Genomic DNA, 22,900 nt, shown 5'->3' on the forward strand with positions numbered 1-22,900 from the left:
GTATCAAATATAGCACTGTCATTTGAGAAGCAATTACATGCCATTTCTAAGAGATTTAAAACATTATGCCTAGATAACTAAAGCAAAAATGAACTATATTTAAAGGCTCTATCTATAGCTTTGATTCAATCCTATTTCAAAACTTGGCTTGTGGATTTAAGTTATTTTTAAAAGTTACAGAAGGAAAAAATCTAGAATGGTTATTGAGGCCTATAATCCCAGCACTTGGGAGAGGGAGAGCGAGACAGAAAAACAGCTGTAAATTCAAGTCTAGCCTATATTAGAGTAAGATCTTGTCCTTGAAAAACAAAAACAGAAGAGTGTCTTTTCCCCCCTTGGCATACATTCTATACTAAATTAAAATTAGATCTAACAACATTGACATGCTTTTTCAGTCCTATTATATAATTGTCTCATAAATATTCAGCCTAGTAAAGAAGTAAAAAAAATCAATAAACAAGAAATCACAATCAGAATTTAGAAGGGCTTTAGAGTCACATTTTTAAAGCATATGAGTTTTCTGCTTATAAATTACAGAAGCATTATGGTAAACTATTCCCTTCAGCTCTCTGGGGAAATATTTTCCATGGTGACTATTTTATTTCACAACTGCTACTAATATATACTTGAGAGTATTAAAAAAGTACAATAGCTATAATCTTTAATATTTTCAGAAGAAATTACACACAAACACACACACACACACACACACACACACACACACACACACAAAAAACAGTTTTAGGTCAATCAGAAATTCATTTAACAATATAAGCTTTAAAAAAATCACTTGAATTTTAAATCATAGTATCTTTTTTTTTCCTGAATAATTTCTAACACTGACTTTCACTGTGTTGTTCAAAATAATCACAGCAGGAACTGCTACAAATTTCACACACAAAAAAATTTAAATGTTTTGATGTAATAACCAGCAAAATGTTATTCATATTTCCATAGCATAAAGTTTTTTAGTAAGTCTCATTCAATGTCAGTGGAAAATTATTTATGGTCATAGTCCTAAAACTTAAGAGAAAAATTATACTTTCATTATAAACTGCTCATCTAAATAATTAAATATTACTTATAATCAGATTGTTCCTTGCTTTAAAAAAATACAAGCATTTTTAAGGTAGAAATAAGCAAAGACTGAATTTTTCCCCACGCATTTTAAAGACAACTTTTGAATGTGACTATTCAAATAATAGCGCTAAAAGTATCAATAAGTAATATTTAAAACAGGACTGTCTAAAGTCTTTGGTATATGTAGTGCACAAAAACTAACAAAGCAGACAATAGCGCTAAAAGTATCAATAAGTAATATTTAAAACAGGACTGTCTAAAGTCTTTGGTATATGTAGTGCACAAAAACTAACAAAGCAGACAATAGATTTCTTTAACCCGATTTTAGCTGCAATATAAAGATAATTCCTACCTTTATAAATACCCCAGAGTGACAAGCTGCTGCTGTATTTACCATTAAGATGACTTAGGTTCCACTTCATTGCCTTAATCTTTCTAACCAGGATTAAAACTGTATTTCTGGAGAAAAGGACTCAACAACAAAGCCCATGTTGCCTGAGCAAGCCTGTATTTCCAGCAAATGGGGATGGAGCTATTTGCATTGTTGATTTAAGGAGGGAGGAGTGAAGGGAATAGATAAAGGGGGCTGGTAACGTAATTTGTATATTGTCTGTGAGCTGTTGAGAAAGGGATCATCAGTCACCTGCTCAAACTCCCTTCATTTTCACCCTCCAAGAAGGACCAAAGGTTACCCTGGGTCAGAGAATTTGGAAAGAAATGAAAAGATACGCAAAATCTAACTACCAATCCATTGTGTCTGTCGAGAAAGTTATCCTTTTGAACTGCATGTTCCTTTAACCAAGGCATTTTTAATAGCCTTACGAGAATCCTGCTAAAATACATCATAGCACAGAACCAAAGAAGATTTCAAAGTCTAAGCACTGCTTGTAATTACTGTAATATTTAGCAAGAAGTATTTAAATCAGAGAAAAGGCTTTTTATTTATTCCAAGCTACTTCTTTGCATCGTAATAGCTTTCTCATTCACACAAGTGAAACACTTGGTCCAAGGCGTTCATATAAGACAGAAAATAATCATGTTTTAGATTTCATGCCTTTCTGGGTTCATAGCATCTCTAGCTATTTCATTCATATATAACAAAAACAATGTTCAGTGTACTAAGTATATTAATCTATACTGCATTACAAATCACACAAAGAGCAAAAATACAAATGAGTATTTGAATGTCAGTCAGTAAGACTGGCACACTGAATTTTGTTTAAACTTTTTTTCTGAGAATTTTATATGTACATATAATGTATTACGATCAAGTCTATTTTGAACTCTTTACAGCCTTCATTATATGAACATCTACTAGTATCTGATCCACCTGACAGAAAACTACTACTTAATGTAGTTTTTAACTAAACACACACAGTCCTACAATAATAAAGTTGATAAATACATGGTTTAAAATGTACAAAAATCTTAATTTTGAAATTTAGATAGGTAAAGCGTAAGTTGTAGAACATACATACTCCTTTGAACAAAGAAAACAGCAATCACAACTTAAATGTTTTGATGTGTGTGTTGGGGGGGTAATAAAAAATAGAAAATAAAGCTGTTTCTTATTTGCAAATTAAAGGTGTGAAATACTTCCCAAGAGACAAACTTTGAAACAGTTAAGAAGAAAAATGCTAAATGCTATTTTTCCAAAATAAGGGAAGACTACATAAAAGAATCAGTTACACATTTTTAGAGGATCAAATTTAGATATCAAAATCTACTCCTTTAGAGTTTTAGTTAAGAAGAAAAACCTAAGTATTTATGCACTCCTGCATGAAAGTATAAAATAAACATTCAAAGAAATAGCAAATAATACAAAGATAATCATGGTTAAGATCTACTTCATTTTTCTTTTACTTTAACCCTAGGAATGGTACAAATTAAATAGTAATGCATAGCTACACCTTGCTGGATCTACCCCTCCTCCAGAGTTCCTCTTAGAAGAAATTCCTCCATACCCTAGAGATCCTGCAACTTTATAGACCCAAATCATGTGACAGTTTGCTTCCTGCTCTTCATGCTAGTACATAATGTTACAATTGGTCACTCAGGCCAAAAGACCAGAGAGGAAACAGAAAGCAAGAGGAAAAAACATCCAAAAAGTATCCATCCAACAAAGGATAAACTAAAAAAATCAGCACCTAAAGTGATATAACCCCAAACACAGATGACTAGTAGACCAGCAAAAGGACAATATCTGTAAGCACAAGACAACCTCACACAACTGAAGATAATTAGTATAATCAATAATATATAAATATGTAGCTAAATTTTAAAAACTCATTGTTTGAGAAACTATTTAAGTTCAAATTTAATTTACATAGTTTATGTTTAAAGTACTTAAGGATTGTTAAAGCAAAGTAAAACATTTACAATAGAACTATTTCTTAAAGACTGAATAATTTCATAATCTTAGGAAAATTACTGGGGCAAAAATTTTTTAATTTATTAATTTTTATTTTATGTGTATGTTTTGCCTGCATGTATTTCTATGCATAATGTGTATGCCATGCATAGTGCCTTCAGCAGACCTAAGAGCTTATCAGATACCCTGGGACTGGTATTTCAAAAGGTTGTAAGCTGATATATAGGTGCTGGGAATAAAACCCAAGTCCTCTGGAAGAGCAGCCAGTGCTTTTAAACACTAAGCCATTTCTACAGCCCCTGGGGCACTTTTTTAAACAGAATTTTATTCTTCTGAATGCCTCGAATGACAAATGTATATCCCCATCCAAAAAAAGAAAGAAAAATATCTTCATATATTAAAAAAGAGGGGTCATTCCAGTTACGATCCTAAATTACTGGCATATCCTGTTTGTTCCTTCCTGTATTATATATTTGTAATGACTGGTGGTAAAGTTCTATAACATGCTGGAGACATGGGAAGGGCACTATGAGAAAAATAAGTAATAGTTTATAAGGAATCATTAAATTTCTATCAGTATATAAATGATCTAAAGGCAACTGAGATTTACAAAGAAGATATGGGAGTGTAAGAAACTGAAAAAAAGAAAAGAGCGAGGTCAAATAAATTGTTGAAAGAAAATCGCAATAGGCCCTGTTTTCACTTATGGGACTGTCTCCTCCAAGTTGCTAAAGACACAGCAACACATATGCAGCTCTGCTACCTTTTTCACTAGATACCCTGTACTGACACTCTTGCAAAGAAATCTGATCAGTTGTGACGTCACAATGAGCTTTGAAAGAGAGGACAGAGCCTGGAACAGAAACAAGAGCCTGGAAAAGAAAATGTGGATAAATACGAAAAAAGCATATATTTACTAACCCCTGCAAAGCCCAATTAAAAACTCCATTATTTCTGATCATAGAAATGTTCAGAATTTTAAAAAATGGAAGTTTTAAAGCAAATTAAACTTTATTACTGTTCTCTAAATCAAGTAGTATTCATGTTTCACTGCAACTTTATTGCTTTTAATGATTATTTTTCAAAAGTTTTAAGTGCTATGAAAAAGAAATTGTTTATAAGTTCGAAAACATTTATAGTATATTTAAGAAATACTCAAAATGAATACAAAAATTTTAATTTTACAAAATCTGATTATCTTACTATTATTTATGCCTTTTGAAAATAGTTAAAAGTAAGGCCCTTAAATTATTAAGTCAATAAAGACTTTTGTTAGTTGAAAAAAGACTATAATGTTAAAAATCAAATGACTGAGGAAAATAATTTTAATTGGGGGACATGGGTTTAAGCTGTGCAATAAATGAAACAGACAAACTAGTTTTAAAAAAGTAGTATTCTAAGATGAAAAATGAGGAAAAAGGTGATTAGTAGACAATTATAAAGGAATATTAATACCCAAAACTTACGGAAAGAAAAAGCTTTAAACTCATTAGCAAATTATGGAATGAAAAATGTAAAAATAATGAAATTAGAAAGACTTTTCCCAAGGTTGGGCAGGATAGAGAAAAATATTTTACCTAATTCAGAGGGTAATATATATGTCTTCCTGAAATACAATTTTTTAGCTTAAAAACACATTCTCTACTTCAGCAAAATTACTGTATGGAATATGGAGGAATGCAAGTATATGTACATAAAAGTACTTATAGCATGTAGTCTAATAACATAAATGTGAAAGTACTTCAATATCTAACAAAACAGAAATTTAGTTAAGTCAATTATGTACAGCCATATGATGGAATGCATGTAGAATTAAACTGCAATTTGTAGGATATATTTTACACAGGAATATGTTATTCAAGTTATGATGGGATTGCATTTTGATAGTCAAAATGCATTTGATACACTGCTTGCTGAATATCATAGCTTTAACTTAAACCTAATTTATCTTAAGACATGCTCAGAACATTTATATTTGCTTATAGTTTTGTAAAATCATTTAACTTTAACAAAAATTCCATTTTAAAATAAAATATTGGGTACCTTAATTTATTAAAAACTGTACTCAAACTAAATATCACAAAGTATATGGATGTAAGAGATACATATGGGCATTTTTTATTTTTATTTTGCAATACAATTCAGTTCTACATATCAGCCACGGATTCCCTTGTTCTCCCCCCTCCAGCCCCCCTCACCTTCCCCCCAGCCCATTGTGAAAACATAAACACAGCATACAAAAGCATCAAAGCATTTGTTTTTCGCCTTGTTGTCCACTGCCAGTACCTAGCATAATAAAATATTTTATCACATATTACTAGACTAGAAAATTATTAAAATTTACTATTCAAAGTATGGTTTCTCCTGAATATTTATTGCTTTCACTGAATTGTACTGACAGAACTTGTAAATGTAGTCATCCGAAGTTAGGGATCATCTACACAGTCACAATAAGAGTATGCAAAAATAAGCAAGGAAGTAGAATATTCAGGATAATCTCTTTCAAACTGAAAGTTAAAGCACAAAGTGATGTACAAGTATATTCTTGTTATTACACAAAGAAAAAAGCCAAAAGGGATTATGGACATAATTCATATAAAGACGCCCTGGGTATGATTTCTATCACCACAAAAACATAACCAGACCCACCACCACGAGGTTGGAGATGTAGCTCAATGTAGAAGAAAAAGAAGGTACTCAAGGGTAATATTCTTTTTCACACATTCCAAACTAACCATGTCTTAAGCAAAATTCACCTGTTTTCAGAGTAAATTCAAATTTTCTACCTGTGATATGTACACCCTGCCTACAGTACCATTCTGCATAGCGAATTACTTCTCCTCTCTCAATAGTCATGTTTTTTTCTCTGAGGCTTTTCTTTACTCAATCACCATTCTCTCCAGAGTTTGAGCTACTTCCATATTTACCATACATTTCTAATTTTGTAATTTTTAACAGGTTTATCCCTCAGTCCATTACTCTTCACTAAAAGGTCAATTTCATGAGGGCAGATTTACTATGCCTTGGCTACCTTAGTATCATATATAGATCTGTATAACAGAACTATTTACCAAAATTAACCACTAACATCTACCTGCTAGATATAGCAGCAAGAAACTGGTATGTATTACTGTACTATAATGAGATGTGTTAAATCACAGAAGACTTCAATAGCAGTCACTTACAAGAATAACATACCTATAAGCCCTTTCCTAGCCCCGAACCTCCTCTATATTCTTTACCTACTTATTTTATCTTTCTTTTTTATGATACAGATAGCATTTATTGAGGTAAATTTTAATTGTTTACATTTGATTCCACCAGTAAATTTGTACTAAACTCAAGGCCAATATATCTCAGCAGTGGTTATTTCAAAGACCACACATCAGGCTTGCTTAAGCCCTTGAATGAGTTGCCAAGGAACTCTGATATTTTGGAGACATTTCTCTGCAAGACAGTATCTACATGATCACAGTATTCAATCTAGAAACACCATTACAAATGACGAATAGTACAATGACTGAACAGAAATCTACAACAGCTTCCACAGAAGCTAGAGTCGCATAGATTTTACTTGAGAATATCAAAGTATCAGTTTATCTTTAAAATATAAACAGAAAAAATATATTTAAATACTTATTTTGTCCAACTTTTAAAATTATGGTTGAGATGTGACTAATGAAATACCATGTGCAAATGTTTTTAAAAGGCTTTGGTGTTGAGAATAGAATCCAGAGCCCTCTACATGCTACACACTCATTCCACTGAGCTATATCCCCAGAACTCATGTATACATTTTAATTGAATAGCAATTACAAAAGCAATTTTAAATATAACCATCTCCTAAACACATCCAATGTTTATAACAACATGGTTCTAACATTCTAAATGTGACTTTTGGCTTTGCCAATATTCTTAGCATGAAATGGAACATAAGATGCCTAGGGAGCTCTCAAGAATTCTAATTATCCTAATTTGAAACTTGCATCATCTCTAGTACCTAGACTAGAGAATGTTATTACTGGTCTACCTGCCATTCTAATTTGGCATCAAGTCCTAATATCACCACTACTAAACACAATGCCATCAAAATAAAATCTAAAATAACAGAACATATAATTAGATATTAGCTTACCAATATTTCCTGGTGGCTGCAATATATCTCCTGTGAGGCAACACCATCCAACTGGGAAGATGTCCCGGGAGTCATATTTGCACCAGTAATCAAATGTTCCACTCCACCCATCAAAAGTAATATGAATTTGATCTCCTTTGACAGCTCCAATTGTGGCAGGACAGATCAAAAATGGGTTTTTTCTATCAACAGCTTCAATCTTCATCCCAACTTTAAAATTATTTAGGGGTGGCGGTGGTGGTTCCTACAAAAACATTTTTAAATTTTTCACAATTAAGATACATTAAGAACTATCTTTTTAGTGTGTTCTTTTATAATCCTTAGTAACCAAAAAACAATTTTCATATTTATCAGGAAGAAAGGTATTCTTAAAAATCACAAACTATTCTTTTAACATTTCACTTTTTTCCTGCAGAGCCAAGAATTTCTAGAAGGAAACAAAATTAGCCTGATCCATCCACTCATACAAGAAATTCTATCATGTGGCAGAAATTTAAGATTCACTGACAAGCAAAAATATTAAATACTGCTTCCAGGGAAGTATCACTTTAAAAGGTTTCCCCTCTGACTCCAGGAAAGAAGAGTTAGAATATCAAAGGAGAGATTTTATTCTGAAGAGATAAAAATAGGAAGGGCTCTGGAATCCAGTTACAAAACAGTAAGGCTGATGAAAAGCATGATGACCAGAAAGACCATGCTGGGAAATGTAGGAAGCATTAGAAGAAGTCCTGTCTGCACCTTCATGTCAGACTTCCAATCTCCAGAACTGATGTTTAAATAAATCTAGCCATCTACAGTAAAAAATTTTAAAACATTGGAGAAAAAAACTGAAGATGACTCAAGAAGGGGGGACCTCCTATGCACATGGAATGGTAGTGTTAATAATATGAAAATGGTTATCCTACCAAAACCAATCTACAGATTCAGTATAATCTCCAATATTCCAAAAACATTTTGTACTGAAACTGAAAAATCAATCTTAAAATTCATATTGAAGCCCAAAATAATACCCTAGAGATAGGCGAAACAATCCTGAACAATGAAAAAAAAACAATGGTGGGGGTGTCACTATTGCTGATTTCAAGTTACAGGGTAGAGCCATAGTAGTAAAACCAGCATGGCATCAGGACAAAAGCAGACACAGTGATCAACGGAAGAGCACTGAAGAGCCAGGTATAATTACACATACTACAACTCCCTGATTTCTGACAGAGATGCCAAAAACATACCCTAGAGAAAAGATAGCTATTTAAACAAATTGTATTGAGAAATCTAGCTATATACATATAGAAGGAAATTTGATTCTTCTCTCTCAACCGGCACACAAATCAATGCCAAATGAATCATAAATCTCAATGATAGATCTAAAACTTCTAGAAGTAGGAAATACACTTCAGTATTAGGTAAAGACTTTCTGAATAGGGTTCCAGTCATCCAGGAATAAATACAACAATCAACAATTTTGACTTCATGAAATTTAAAAAGCTTCTGTACTAAAAGGAAACTGTTAATCAGATGGTCATCGTGCAGAAAATAAATGTTCTTAGTTATAAATAGGATAACCATATCACACTATGTTATCACAAGGCTCAGGAATCATTGTGGAAAAGAAAGGCAGGAAGATTCTAAAAGCCAGAGATCAGGGAGAACCAGAGCAAAACAGAGTATTTCTGGATGTGACAGGACTATTAGACTCATGAACTCATAGGAACTATAGTTGCTATAATGAACTGAGTGGTGTCTCTTCTAACACAAATTTCTGTTGAAGTACTACCAATATGAATACATTGGAAAACAGTCCCTTAATCCAATTTGACTGGTGTGGTGTAATAATAAGAGGAAGAGACTCAGTAGGTTTGCACACACAGAGAAGAGGCCATAAAAGTACACAAGATGGACAACTATAAATCAGCCTTCAAAGCACCCTAATTCTTGTTCTAGCCTCCAAACTGTGGGAAACATTTTTTATTATGTAAGCTACTCCACTTTGTTATAGTGGTCTAACAAACTAACTCAGTATTTGCCAACCTGCAATTTAAAAAAAAAACAAAAACAACTTTTTTCCATATAGGAAAAGACAACATATTAAGCAGTTCCATTAAAAAAAATAAAATCAGCTGGGCGGTGGTGGCGCACGCCTTTAATCCCAGCACTTGGGAGGCAGAGCCAGGCGGATCTCTGTGAGTTCAAGGCCAGCCTGGGCTACCAAGAGAGTTCCAGGAAAGGCGCAAACCTACACAGGGAAAACCTGTCTCGAAAAATCAAAAAAAAAAATTAAAATCATGCTCTAGGGGACAGAAATTTCTTGTAATGCTTTTCTTACCTTCTTAAAGAACACTGCAGGGGCCAGTTCAGATCCAGTTAGTGTCCGTAGTAAAAACATGGGCCATGATGAAACATTCATTCTGTACCCTGTTTTATAAATTAGATATCATGAAAAACCTGTGAAACTATGGTAATAGAGAACAAACAGGTTATAGTCACATATCCTCTTCAGAGAATGACTTTCTAAGGACTTGAGTAAAAGGAGATGAATCTTCTTGTAGTTACAGCCATCACTCTGATGTCTGACAACAATGTCAAAGAGGAACCAGAAACTTTCATTTTAGAGAAGCCATTGACTAGGGTTTGCCAACAAACACACTTATGTTGGGGACAGGCCATAATAACGCAGTTGATACATTTACTAAGATAAGAGTGCAGGTGAATCATTGGCAACAGAGCTCTATATAACAGTCAATACATACAAAAATGTTAAGACCGACCAAGTCATCCACAAATAAACTTTTACTGAAATTCCCCAAATATAACTAGGAAAACAGATGGTGATAGTGGAATTGGTGGTGCAAACATGGAAGAAGGTTGCAAAAGGCTTCTAGCCCTTTTCCTTGGAGACCCCGACTTTCAAAAAGACCATGTCTTTTGAACCTCACTCACAAATGTACATATACAAAATACATCTTGTTTAAAATTTTTAAAGAAGAAAAACAATGAATATATATTCTAGTTGACAATATGCATGCTTAAGTATTTAAGGGAAGTATATTAATATCAATAACTATTCTTGGATACATAAAGATAAGATAGAAGAATAAATCAATATGGTAAAATAATGAGGTAGTGAGTTCATGGATATTCATGGTAAAATTCTTTAACTTTTCATAAAATATTAGGAAAAAGACTTCTCTACCTTTAGCAATTCTTACACATACTAGACATAATCCTAAAATTTATAACAGAAGTTACCAAAATAGGCTTATTCAGAAATTTCACCAACTTATATCAGCATTTCACATATGCAGCAGGGACTACAAGTTTGCTAGTTTTACTCTTTTCTGGGGAAAACATTTTCACTCAAAACCTGCCTCCCCCAAATGCTAGAATTAGAAAAAGGTTTCTATGTACTCTTGATGAATTCATTCACTAAGACAGGGGTGCATGTGAATCACTGGCAACAGAGCTATGAACAGTCAACATATACAAAAATGTTTAGACAGACCAAGTCATCCTCAAATAAACTTTTACTGAAATTCCCCAAAACATAACTAGGAAAACAGATGGTGATCGTGGAAATGGATGGAATGGTTGTTACTCAGTGCTTACTGCCAAGCCTGACCACCTGAGTTTGATACCTAGAACCGCCATGGTACAAAGAAGACAAGGGATTTCCCCAAGTTGTACTCTGACCTTCGCATGTGTTCTGTGACACGTGTGTGTGTACACACTCACACGCACACCAATAAATAAGTGTAAAAGAAAAAGAAGGAAAAATTAAAAAGTACTTTTTGTGTAGTGGCACATATCTGTAATCTCAATACTTGGGAAGCTGAAGCAAGAGGATCAATAGCTCAAAGCCAACCTGAGCTAAATTACTGAGATCCAGTCTCAAAAAAAAAACAAACCTACCTCTGACTGGTTTAAAAACCAATGAAAGGGGGCTGCTAGGCAAGCACCTTGCCACTAAGCTTCACTGTATCCCCTTTAAAATTACTTTAAAATTGTAACAAGAATTGAATGCAGCTCTTTGTGAATGCCAAGTATGTGCTCTTATCACTGGGCTACACCCCAGCCCTTAAACTCAATCATTTTAATTAACAAATCTGTTAAAGTAATTATTCTCAGTATTCTGTATTAGTGGGTCTTGGGAAATATGTCACTAATAAGGAAAATTCATTCTGAGTTTTACATTATTTCTTATTTTAAGCATTGTAAAGAACATGAAAACTAACATTTGAAATTCACTGGGAATGAAGAATGATGACCAAATAAACTAATCACTTATTTTCTACAGATTCTACAGATATTCCTCAGTTCTAAAAAGATTTTCTTCCAAAATATGTCATAACCTTTTCACATTTTAAACACATGGCCCAACCAAACACTACATGTGCTTAAACTTAAACCCTTTGCTAAAATTTCCATTCTCTCATCTTTTTCTATGCCTAACAGTAACTAGGTTCCTTGGTGTCTAATGGTTAAGAATGAAAGAACCGTCTCAATAACTAAAAAGTACTGGTTCTTATACTCCTCTCATAATGTAGAATCCCACAGTCTTCCTATCCTCATCCTCACAGTGAAAGTGTTGAGTGGCTCAGTGGAAAGTATCAAGGTGTGTCACTCATATGAACTATTACAGGCTTCTTCTCTAGAAGAGTTTCTGAATTCATATGCATGATATAAGTAAGCTTCTTATGGTATTTTAAATTTGAAGATTACTCTAACATTTGTTCAAAATGAGGCCTTTCAGCACACTTGTGTAGTATGCATGCAAGTGACATGGTACTGAGTTCCTCTCTAATCATATATCCTCTACAGTAACTCCCTGGCCATATACTTATAAGAAGGCCTAAGTGATATTTAAAAGGACATTTCAAGCCGGGCAGTGGTGGCGCATGCCTTTAACCCCAGCACTCGGGAGGCAGAGGCAGGCGGATCTCTGTGAGTTCGAGGCCAGCCTGGTCTCCAAAGTGAGTTCCAGGAAAGGTGCAAAGCTACTCAGAGAAACCCTGTCTCGAAAAACCAAAAAAAAAAAAAAAAAAAAAGACATTTCAAACCACCTCTAGTGAATAGCTTACTATGGTGAAAGACTATGGTATTTCAAGAACTGTGTATCCTTACCCAGTGGAGGTTGAAGTAAATCTCCTGCCTGTTCACATGTCCCAACAGGCTGTATGTCTGATGAATCAACAAGTCTCCAAAAGTCATTCTTATTGTCACTGCCATCCAATCGTAAACGTAATCTGGCACCAGTAGTTGCAATAACAGAAGCAACACACACTGAACCAATGTTGCGAGGGTCACGGGCTTCCAATTTCATACCAACTTGGAATTCATTAGTTGGTGGAGTCTTAGACTATATATAAATAACATTGTGTTAAAATACATGAACTATAAGAAAAACAGATGGCAAATTATGTTACCAAAATACTTAGGAGATGTTTTTTAGGTAGAGTCACAACAGGTGAATGAGGCTCAAGGCGAAGTTTCCCTTTTGACTGACATGCAGTATAAAAACGCTGGCTATCACTAGTCTCACTCATCTGCATATCCAAGAAACCCAAATATAGACTATAAAATACATCCTGAAAGACTTTAAAAATTAAGAATCCCATTAAGCTATTCCCCTTGAAATGAGCAAACGAGAAGTCATATCAAAGTTTATGATAAAGTTAAATTCTTCAGCACATGTCAAACACCCCTACACACCTTTAACCTTGATCCCATAGTGCCTCTATCCACCTTGTACTCCAGCGACTCTGTGCCATATCTTGATACTTAAATTATATTGGATATTTTCTTTCTTCTCGTTCTAACAATCTTATATAGCATCTGTTCCATAAGCTTTCTCAGTCCAGGGTTATCACATTTCTTATATTTGCTATTTCTGTCTTTCCCTCTACATGGGCAATTTTAAGAGCTTAGTATATCAAACAAAATAACTGCAAACAGGACATTTGGTTTTGAGTGGCACAAACATAATCCCACCTTCTCATACTACCAGAATCCTGAAACTACACAGATACCCTACCACAAGTGAATGCTATACATTACTGTATAAAGTCTCAGGAGAATTTTGGCATACCTGTCTGAAGTATTCTGAAGGTGCACTTACAGAATCAGTCTCTTTCAAATACTTGTCCCAGTCAAAATTATCTGGAAAAAAACATACAAAATAGGCTGGGTTTGGAGTATATAATAAGATTTTTTTTCTGAATAAAGTAATTTTTAATCCATACGTATAAAAAGGAGGAATATGGGAGGGTTTTGAAGGGAGTAAAGGAAAGGGGAAAATTTTATTACATTATAATCTCAAAAATTAAAAAAATGGAAACAATACTTTTACAAACCAGTTGAAACTTCTCAGTTTACATTCGATTATGCACAGAAATGAAAGCAACTTCCTGATAATAATGGTCCTAATGTAAATTATAACCCATATCCTCTCAATGAATTGTGGGCTAAAGCAGAGTGATTTTGAAGGAATGGGCTACGAGTGTGAAGTAGAAGTAGAGGCCAAAGTTCAATACTTTACACTGCAAAAAAGTGTGGGCATTAGAAACAACTAGGAAAGTTTTATAGACTAGAAAATCTATGCATATGTATCAAATACACATTTGCTCAACAATTTTGTTGACACTGTATCATCCATTAATGTGAAGGTACTTTGTTTTTTATGGGGTGCTAAAGGTGTTTAGTATGTGTTCTAACAGAATTTTAACACTGCAATGTTTTACAAAAAGAAAATTCTAGCCGGGCGGTGGTGGCGCACGCCTTTAATCCCAGCACTCGGGAGGCAGAGGCAGGCGGATCTCTGTGAGTTCGAGGCCAGCCTGGGCTACCAAGTGAGTTCCAGGAAAGGCGCAAAGCTACTCAGAGAAACCCTGTCTCGAAAAACCAAAAAAAAAAAGAAAAGAAAAGAAAATTCTAAGAACCAGAGTAGATTTTAATGGGCTATCAAATTTCCCTCCACAATGACAAGAATATGGTGTTAAGACAGAGTAGTAAACAACTGAACAGTGCAGCCCCTGAAATAGATTATTTTAGTGCTGTACAGCTTCTATAGATTCTTCCTGCGCTCTTTCAATGTCGTCTTCATGACATAGGACAGTGCTATCAGAAAGCAGTGTCCTCTGCCTGGCTTGAACACTTTTGTTATGCTAGCCAGACTGTCAGAACAACTGACAAACTGATTAGAAATACTAAAAAATACATATTCACAAACAGAGTTTAATTTTCAGCAACAGAATTTTTTTTATATTCTTGTTAAACACTATTAAAAATTGACTTCTCTTCCCTAGGTGATTCTGCATTACCAGTTGCTGATATGCAGTGGTACTTCTTTATCCTCAGCCTCCCTTATGTATGATTTCAATTATCTTGATTCAACTGCAGTCCAAAATATTAAAGAGAAAATTCCAGAGATAATTCATAAGTTTTAAATTATACAGTTGTTGTAAGTAGTGTGATGAAATCTCATATAGTCACACTCTATCCCACTCAAGAGACTTCTGCCATGAATGCAACCAGCCTGTTAATCACTTAGTAACAACTTTTGTCATCAGACTGCCTGCTAAGGTAACAAACTGTTCAAATATCTTATCTTGCTTTCAATTTAACAATGGCCACAAAGTGCAAGAATACTGATGCTGGTAATTCAGATATGCCAGAGAGAAACCATAAAGGGCTACTCTTTCATTAAATGGAAAGGTGAAGGCTCTCAACAATGAAAGAAAAACGGTATGTTGAGTTTCCAGATATTTATGCTAATAGCTATCAATGTCTTATTAAGTCTTATTTATAAATCAAACATTATTATATATTTGTATGTAAAGCATACATTACTATCCAGTTTCAAGCATCTACCAGAAAAGAATCTTGGAATATACTTCCCCCAAGGGAAGGACTATTACATCCTTCAAAGGATAGTACAGTTGTCTGCACATACAGATTGTCTACCAATCAATTTTCTAGAAAATACAAATAAAAAACCTGACTATAAGTATCTGCAGATTTCTCTAATATAAATATTGACACCATGGCTGACTGCAGTAGGCCAAACCAAAGCCATTAAGCACAAAGATGAGGAAAGATGTACACAACTAGCTGCTCCAAGTCAGAAAGAGCCATCCCTTGTATACCATAAAACATAAGTATTTACATATCTATGCATGTGTGGTACACATATATAAGATTATAGAATTTTTAATGAAAACTCAGCCAATGATCTAAAACTACAGTTTGATCCTGCTTTCAGATGATGTAAAGTGAGTACCACCACAGTGTTGAAAATCATGAAGCAAAGTGTCAAGAACATGCACTTCAGAGGCAGAGCTGCCTGTTTTCACTACGGTTCTACCTCTTATTATATAACCTTGAGCACATCATTTCACCCTCTCTGCAACAGCTACCTTATTTACAGTATTTGAAATTAGTATCTATGGTACCACATGTGTTTAGAATTAAATGAAGTGACACCCATGAGCACTAAATAGTGTATTGTAAAGATTGATGTTAAAACTGTCCCTAAAGGTGTAAATACTTAGCTTTGTCAAAAGTAAAAACTGAGATCCACAAGTCCACTATTAAATTGTCAAAATATTACCATTGTCTCCTAACAATCAGAAATGCTACAATTCTAATTGAAGCTCTAATACCACATGATCTAACAGAGCATTAAAAAAGAACAAAGTAAAACATGAATTACAAACAACAAAAAGACCAAGATATAGTTACAGTTATGATAACCCAAAAGGAAAACAATGACTAAAATCTCTTCCCATTTATTCCTCAGAGAGTTAATACTCTTCTTTGAAACAGTATCTGTGAAGTTTTAAATGAAATGAGAAAATATTTAACGTATCTGATCAACACAAAATTTTGTTTGAGATGAAGTCTTGCTACATACATAGTCTAGGCTGACCTCAAACTCAATCTTCCTACCTGAGTCTCTCAAGTATGGGAAATACAGGTATGTTCAACAAACCCTTAGCAACACAATTTAAATACTCTATCTTCACTTGTATCGGACATGGTTATAATCTGTTACCAATTCCTATCCAGTAGTGTTCTATTAGTGTTATTATTTCCTATCATATTGTTAGCCAATGACAATCTTTAGTATATACCAAAGAGAGACTTACTTTGCCTTAACAAAATTGTTCTTGGCTTCTCATGTGATAATCACTACCATTAACACAATGAAAACACACATGGATCCAAAATTTAATAGTTTTGATTTAACATACCTAACAACTACATTAACACCACAGTTGGAATTCCTAACCAGCAACCAAAAGTCAACCTGAAGTTTTTTCCTCTTCAAAAGATGGTTGCAAATACATGACTGTGTGATCTGACTACTGTACACACATACACATTCATGGAGTCCTTCTTCATATTAGCCTTTACTCCATTCTAATTTATACATTAGATCTAATACATTCTGGCACATGGAATATAATTTTTATCAACCTCCTTGATTTTCTCTATAGTGAATCAGAATTATAATGTCTTTTACTAGTCAGTGCCAGGCCTGGGTTCATATGCTATGTGAAGACAATGAGCAGAAAATATCTTAGATGAAGTCTCTCAGTTTAATAAACAGCATACATTACTTCATAGCATTTATTACAACTATAATTAGGCATTTACTATCTACCAGCCCACTTAAGATCAGAGAAAGCAGGAATCATATCTGTCCTGTTTGGTACTAGATTACATGAGCCATTAATATGTGTCGAGCATTATCCTAAGTACTACAGATGCATCAGCTAAAACAAAACAAAACAAAACCTTTACCTCAAACAATGCCTCACTGATTACTAAAATGAAATGCCAGGGTCTATATCCTGAAAATATATTCATGTAATTGCCTAGTTGATTAAGTAATCACATTTTAAATAAAAAGTCTGATAATTTTGAATGAAAAATTTCTATCATTAAAAATTGGACAAATTTGCACTTAAATATACAGTTGTAATTTCATGCAACATTTATCATCTTTAAATGAAATTAAAGTTAAAATGTCACAGTAAATTGTTTGCCCTTTCAATGACTAAGATTTTACAGTATTGGAAGTTAGTATATACATACTATACCAGAAGCTACATGAGTTCATTATAACATTGAAGGAAAAAAATGATGTATTAAATTACTTAAAAACTTACTGCTTTGTGCAGAAGATGTACTTGAATGAGTAGTTTTCTCTTGATTGTCATTCTTGGCATCCATTGATTCTAACCAAAAGGAAAGAAAATAACATTGGAATAGTCTTAAAGAGCACTTCAAAAATTATAAAATTAAATTTAATTTTTAAATGGGAACCTATTTAAATTTTATGATTATCTTCATTTTCTATGTGTCCTAACAATTTCTAGTGTATTCTACACTTTATAATTTACTTGGGCATTTTCTTTACTGTATTTTTTCACTACTAAAATGAGAGCTTCATAAAAGCAGGTATTTAAATCTGTCTGTCTTGCTCAGTAATATATGCTTACAACATAGACCAGGATCTGGAATACAGAATGCTCTCAAGCATTTGTTAAATGAATGTGCCAACAATCTAAATGAACTTTTGGTGAATCCTTAAACTGCTTAAAATAATTTCCTAGAAATAAAGTGATGTTTTCAAGTGTTTAAAACATTACATGACAGCTAGAATAGAGTACAATATACTTCAATGAAATACTTAGGTTTTTCTCTATGATAAACTAAATATTTCAACGGGTTCTCAAAATCCTTGAGATGTCACCAAATCTAAAATATATCACTTCACTCAGACAAATTAGAGTATATATAAAAGAAATATAAAATATAATGATAAAAATTATCCTAAGTTCTTAATATCATCAAATAATCAACAGTATCACTGTTTTTCAAACTGCCTTCATTATCTTAAGTATGAATGCTTGAATCTCAGGACTTATGGAGTTCCCATATTGACATGTCTTTCAGGTTTTGATTAAGAAATTCTTCAAGGTATATGAATACTTTAGAGAAATATATAGCCATCTTCTGTTCAAATTACCTGAAGAAATCACACACTTACAAAACTTACTAAATAGTTCTATGGTAAGAACGTCTACGACAAAAATCTAATGGCATGGGTCTTGTTCTAGGGAAACCAATAATCTATTTATAAATGCTATACCAAGGTCAACAAACTAATAAACTAAACAAAATTAAAGGAGAGCATTCATCACTCAACAAGTAATCAGAAGAAAAGCAATAAGATATACAAGACTTGAACAAAGAACAAGAAGGCAAATGTGTGAAGAATGTATTAGCAAATAAAATGCAACAAAATATCAATAGGTTTGGCACATTAGTGAGTCAATAAGCAGATTTCTATCTACAGAAAGACAGGGTGAAGGAATTATTCATTGATTTTACAGTTAAAAGAACTGAATTATATTTAGTTCTTTTTTAGTTCCTATTTTCTACTATTCTCAATCTTTTCTTTTTTTTTGCTGGGGTGACCTGAAAAGTGCTTTTCACATGCTAGGCAAGTACTCTTAATGCCAAAATTACATCCCTAGCCCAGGATATTTCTATTCTTACCTTGGCTTTGTAAAAAGGGTATTTTAAGACCTGTTCTGTTGCTTCTAAGACTTCTAGTTTTATTTATAAAACTAGGGTGGAAAATTCTAAGTACTTATCTCTAGTATCAAAAAACAAAAACAAAAACAAAACACAAAACACAAAACAAACAATAAAACACAAACCTAAAACTAAAAACATTTTATTTGGAGGCTAGAGAGACAGCTCAGCTGATAAGAGCACTTATTACTCATGCAGATGACCCAAGTTTGGTTCCTAGTACTCACTTTAGGTGGCTGACAACTGCCTGAAACTACAACTCTAGGGGATCTGATGCCTTCTTCTGTCTTCCATGGGCTACTTCACTCACATGCACATACCCACAGACATACACATACACATGAAAGTAAAAATAAAAATCATTTTTTAAAAAAGACTTCATTTGAACCCCCTAAGGGACAACAGAATAAGTAAGGGCAATAAAAATGACTTCAAGAAACAAATATAAGAATTCCAAGTGTGTAGCAAAGAGTTTATTGAGATTAGGAGCCTTTTAGTCCCTTCATTACTTGATGATTATCTTCTAAATAAAGAAGCTTCTAAGAAGGCTGTACTCTACTCAGTTGTCAATATGTCTAAAGAGAAATCTAAGAAAGGATTTCTTCTTTCAAATATGCAAAAGAAAATAATCCTAGGAGGAAAATCCTAGAAACAGACAGTATTCGATAGGAAAAGGGTGTAACTCTGCAGGTAGTTCTTCAATGTTATTTGTTAAAACATTTTAAAGGCTTTATCTCACAAGTTTAGTATATAGTAAGATACTTGTTCCAAACAACTAAAAATTATCTTTAGATAAGCAAATCTCACCTTCATTCACTGTTTGTCCCATGGTATTCTCTTCTGCTTTACTTTCCTACAAAGGAAAACAATTAATGCCTTATTTTAAGTACCATAAATTTCTGAGAGGTAACAGTAGCAAAAATGAGTTTCAGAGTCAGATCACTTCAATAAAATAAGGTAGCTATTAGCTAGAAAAGAGTGTATGAGTAATAATTGCTAATGAAACATGGGTAAGTATAGGGCTTCATTTTAGGGTATCAAAAATGAAAGGGTAAATCAGAGATGATGGTAAGTTGGCAGTTACTAACTTTCGATTTAAGGCCATACCAGAGCCCACGTAATGTTGGTGGGAAGTAGAAAAATCATGAATGCAATGAGGTTCCATGAATCAAATCTCCTAACAAGAATTACTTGTTAAGAGCCAAGCAAGTACTGTGGTACAGGCCTATAATCTCAGCACTCAGGAAGCTGAGGCAGGAGGATCTTACATTTAAAGTCATCTTGGATTACATAGTGATATTCTGTCTCAAAATTCAAGTAAATTAATTTTAGGGCACATTGCTTATTAGGAGGCCTGATAGATTTAAACCACTATTAATTAGTTTGACTTTTTTTCCTGCATGTCCTCAACATGTCCCATACTCTAAAACAAATATATTTATTAGACTGTCCTTCTACCAGAAGAGCTCAATCAAGGCCAAAATCAAAATATTAATAAAACACAGAATAAGCATTATAAAAAAATATCAGGTGCATAGAAAATCTCAATACAGAATGCCAACACTATATGCCTGTTGTTATGATGTGATGGTATATAGACTGAATATCATTTGGTAATTAAGGGAATATACTTATGAAGTTACCCACAAAGACTTCTATATCTCTAACCCAAGAGATTTATTTGCATTTAAAGCCTCAACTCCCACAACTTTGCTTCTTCTGATAGTTTTCTCTCACCAATACCAATACTTCTCTCAATACTTAGCTGTGCATCTCTACTTTCACTCAGTGGCCAATAATAGACTACACACCTAATTTCCCTTCCCCTTGATACTCACTGGCTTATACTTTCATTCACTTCTACCTGGTGTAGTAACACAGCTGTTCAAATTGTTTTGTCATTGTTGTACTTTTCTACCATAATAATACATAATGTCAGATATAATCTGGGCTGTTTTCCTCCCAAATCACCGTCCTGTTTCAACTGGCTATGCAATTAAGAAAAAAATTAGAGCTTTCTCCTGTGGGATAATGCTCTTGTACACTCTAATGATTTGTTACTCCTATTGGTTTAGTAAAATGCTGACTGGCCAGTAGCCAAGCAGGAAGTATAGGCAGGGAGACCAGACTAGGAGAATTCTGAGAAGAGGAAAGGAAAGATGGCGTCACCAGCCAGATGCAGAGGAAATAAGATGAGAATGCTGGACTGAGAAAAGGTACCAAGCCACATGGCTAAACATGGACAAGAATTATGGGTTAATTTAAGCGTTAAGAGCTAGTTAGTTATAAACCTGAGCAATAGGCCAAACAGCTTGTAATTAATATAAGTCTCTGTGTGTTTATTTGGGACTGAATGGCTGCAGGACCGGGCAGGACAGAAACTTCTGTCTACACCTTTCTATGGGTTAACACCTTTCTATGGGTTAACACTAGATCCTCCACAATTTCAAAACTAGCAGACATATATCACTCAAACACACCCTATACACTAATCCAAAAAGATTGTTTCAATGACTCCTCATCTTATTTTGAGTACACAGAATACCCTTTTCTCCTTTTCTGCTTTTTTGAAATACTACCAGTACTTTGAGACCATCAATAAATACAACCTATTTTCTGAAAGCTTTCGTGTTTCTTTATTCAATACAAGTATCTGATACCAGATTTGATTTATTCATTTACTTAACAAATATTGATATAATTCCTATGATGTACTTGGTACAATGTGGACAGAAGATACACACTCTGAGGTAGCAGTGGAGAACATGCCTATAATCCCAGCACTTAGGAGGCTCAAACAGGAGAATCATGAAGTTGAAGCCAGCTTTGCTAACTAGCAAGACCTGTAACTGAAGGAAGGAAAGAATGGCAGGAAAGATAGAGAGATGGCTCAGTGGTTAAGCGCTCTGTCAGTGGACTGGAGTTCAGTTCCCAGAAAACATGTTCAGGAGTTCACAGATGCTGTAACTACAGTTCCAGAAGATCTGAAGCCATCTTCTGAATGCCAAGAGCATAAGACAGACAAGAGCATAAACACAAATCATGTTAATAGATAGGCAGGCAGGCTCATGCACACACGCTATCTTTTTTAAAACTGAGTGTTATAGATTATTATTTTAACTAGGCAAAGATGTGTTACATTTGTTTATGCTCTGGAATATTACTTTAACTTTGTAAAGGTGTGTTACTTTTGTTTATGCTGCATTTTTCAATGATGTAAGGATGTATGTTTAATTATGTAAAGATACATTGCATCTGTTTCACCTTGCCTGCCTAAGGCACCTGATTGGTCAAATAAAGAGCTGAATGCACAATAGCTAGGCAGAGAAAGGATAGGTGGGGCTGGGCAGGCAGAAAGAATAAGTAGGAAGAAAAATCTAGGCTCAAGAGAGAGGAAGAACAGGAGAGAAGGAAGAGAGAACAAGGAACATAACGTCCAGGGCAAGAAGTCAGGCAGACGCCAGCCACCCAGACATAGAGAAGCAGTGAAATTAAGATACACAGAATTAAGAGTGGTAATAAGCCCTGAGGCAAAAAGTAGATAAAGAGAAACAGGTTAATTTAAGTTAAAAGAGCTAGCCAGAAACATGCCTAAGCTAGGCCGAATATTAAAAACTAGTAAGTCTGTGTGTCATGATATGGGAGCTGGTTGGTGGTCCAAAAGAAAAAGCTGGCACAGCTGAGAATTCCACAGAAGGAAAATAGCATTATTA

The 22,900-nt window shown here is 34.0% G+C and overlaps 1 protein-coding gene across 13 annotated transcripts in view; it reads right to left on the reverse strand.

Moving 5' to 3' along the window:
• Scml2 (Scm polycomb group protein like 2) overlaps positions 1-22,900 on the reverse strand; it is a 101,301-nt gene that overhangs the window by 71,226 nt on the left and 7,175 nt on the right. For all 13 annotated transcript variants that reach the window (XM_052721794.1, XM_052722460.1, XM_052722356.1 and 10 more), the window contains exons 2-7: positions 19,995-20,040; positions 17,753-17,821; positions 13,669-13,739; positions 12,705-12,939; positions 9,910-9,998; positions 7,587-7,830 (exon numbers count right to left, since the gene is read on the reverse strand). In XM_052721794.1, the coding sequence (XP_052577754.1) occupies positions 7,587-7,830; positions 9,910-9,998; positions 12,705-12,939; positions 13,669-13,739; positions 17,753-17,821; positions 19,995-20,040 (754 nt within the window). The remainder of the gene's footprint in view (positions 1-7,586; positions 7,831-9,909; positions 9,999-12,704; positions 12,940-13,668; positions 13,740-17,752; positions 17,822-19,994; positions 20,041-22,900) is intronic.

The sequence above is a fragment of the Peromyscus californicus genome, unplaced genomic scaffold, assembly GCF_007827085.1.
Source record: "Peromyscus californicus insignis strain IS unplaced genomic scaffold, ASM782708v3 Scaffold_10__1_contigs__length_136768540, whole genome shotgun sequence".
NCBI lineage: Eukaryota > Metazoa > Chordata > Mammalia > Rodentia > Cricetidae > Peromyscus > Peromyscus californicus.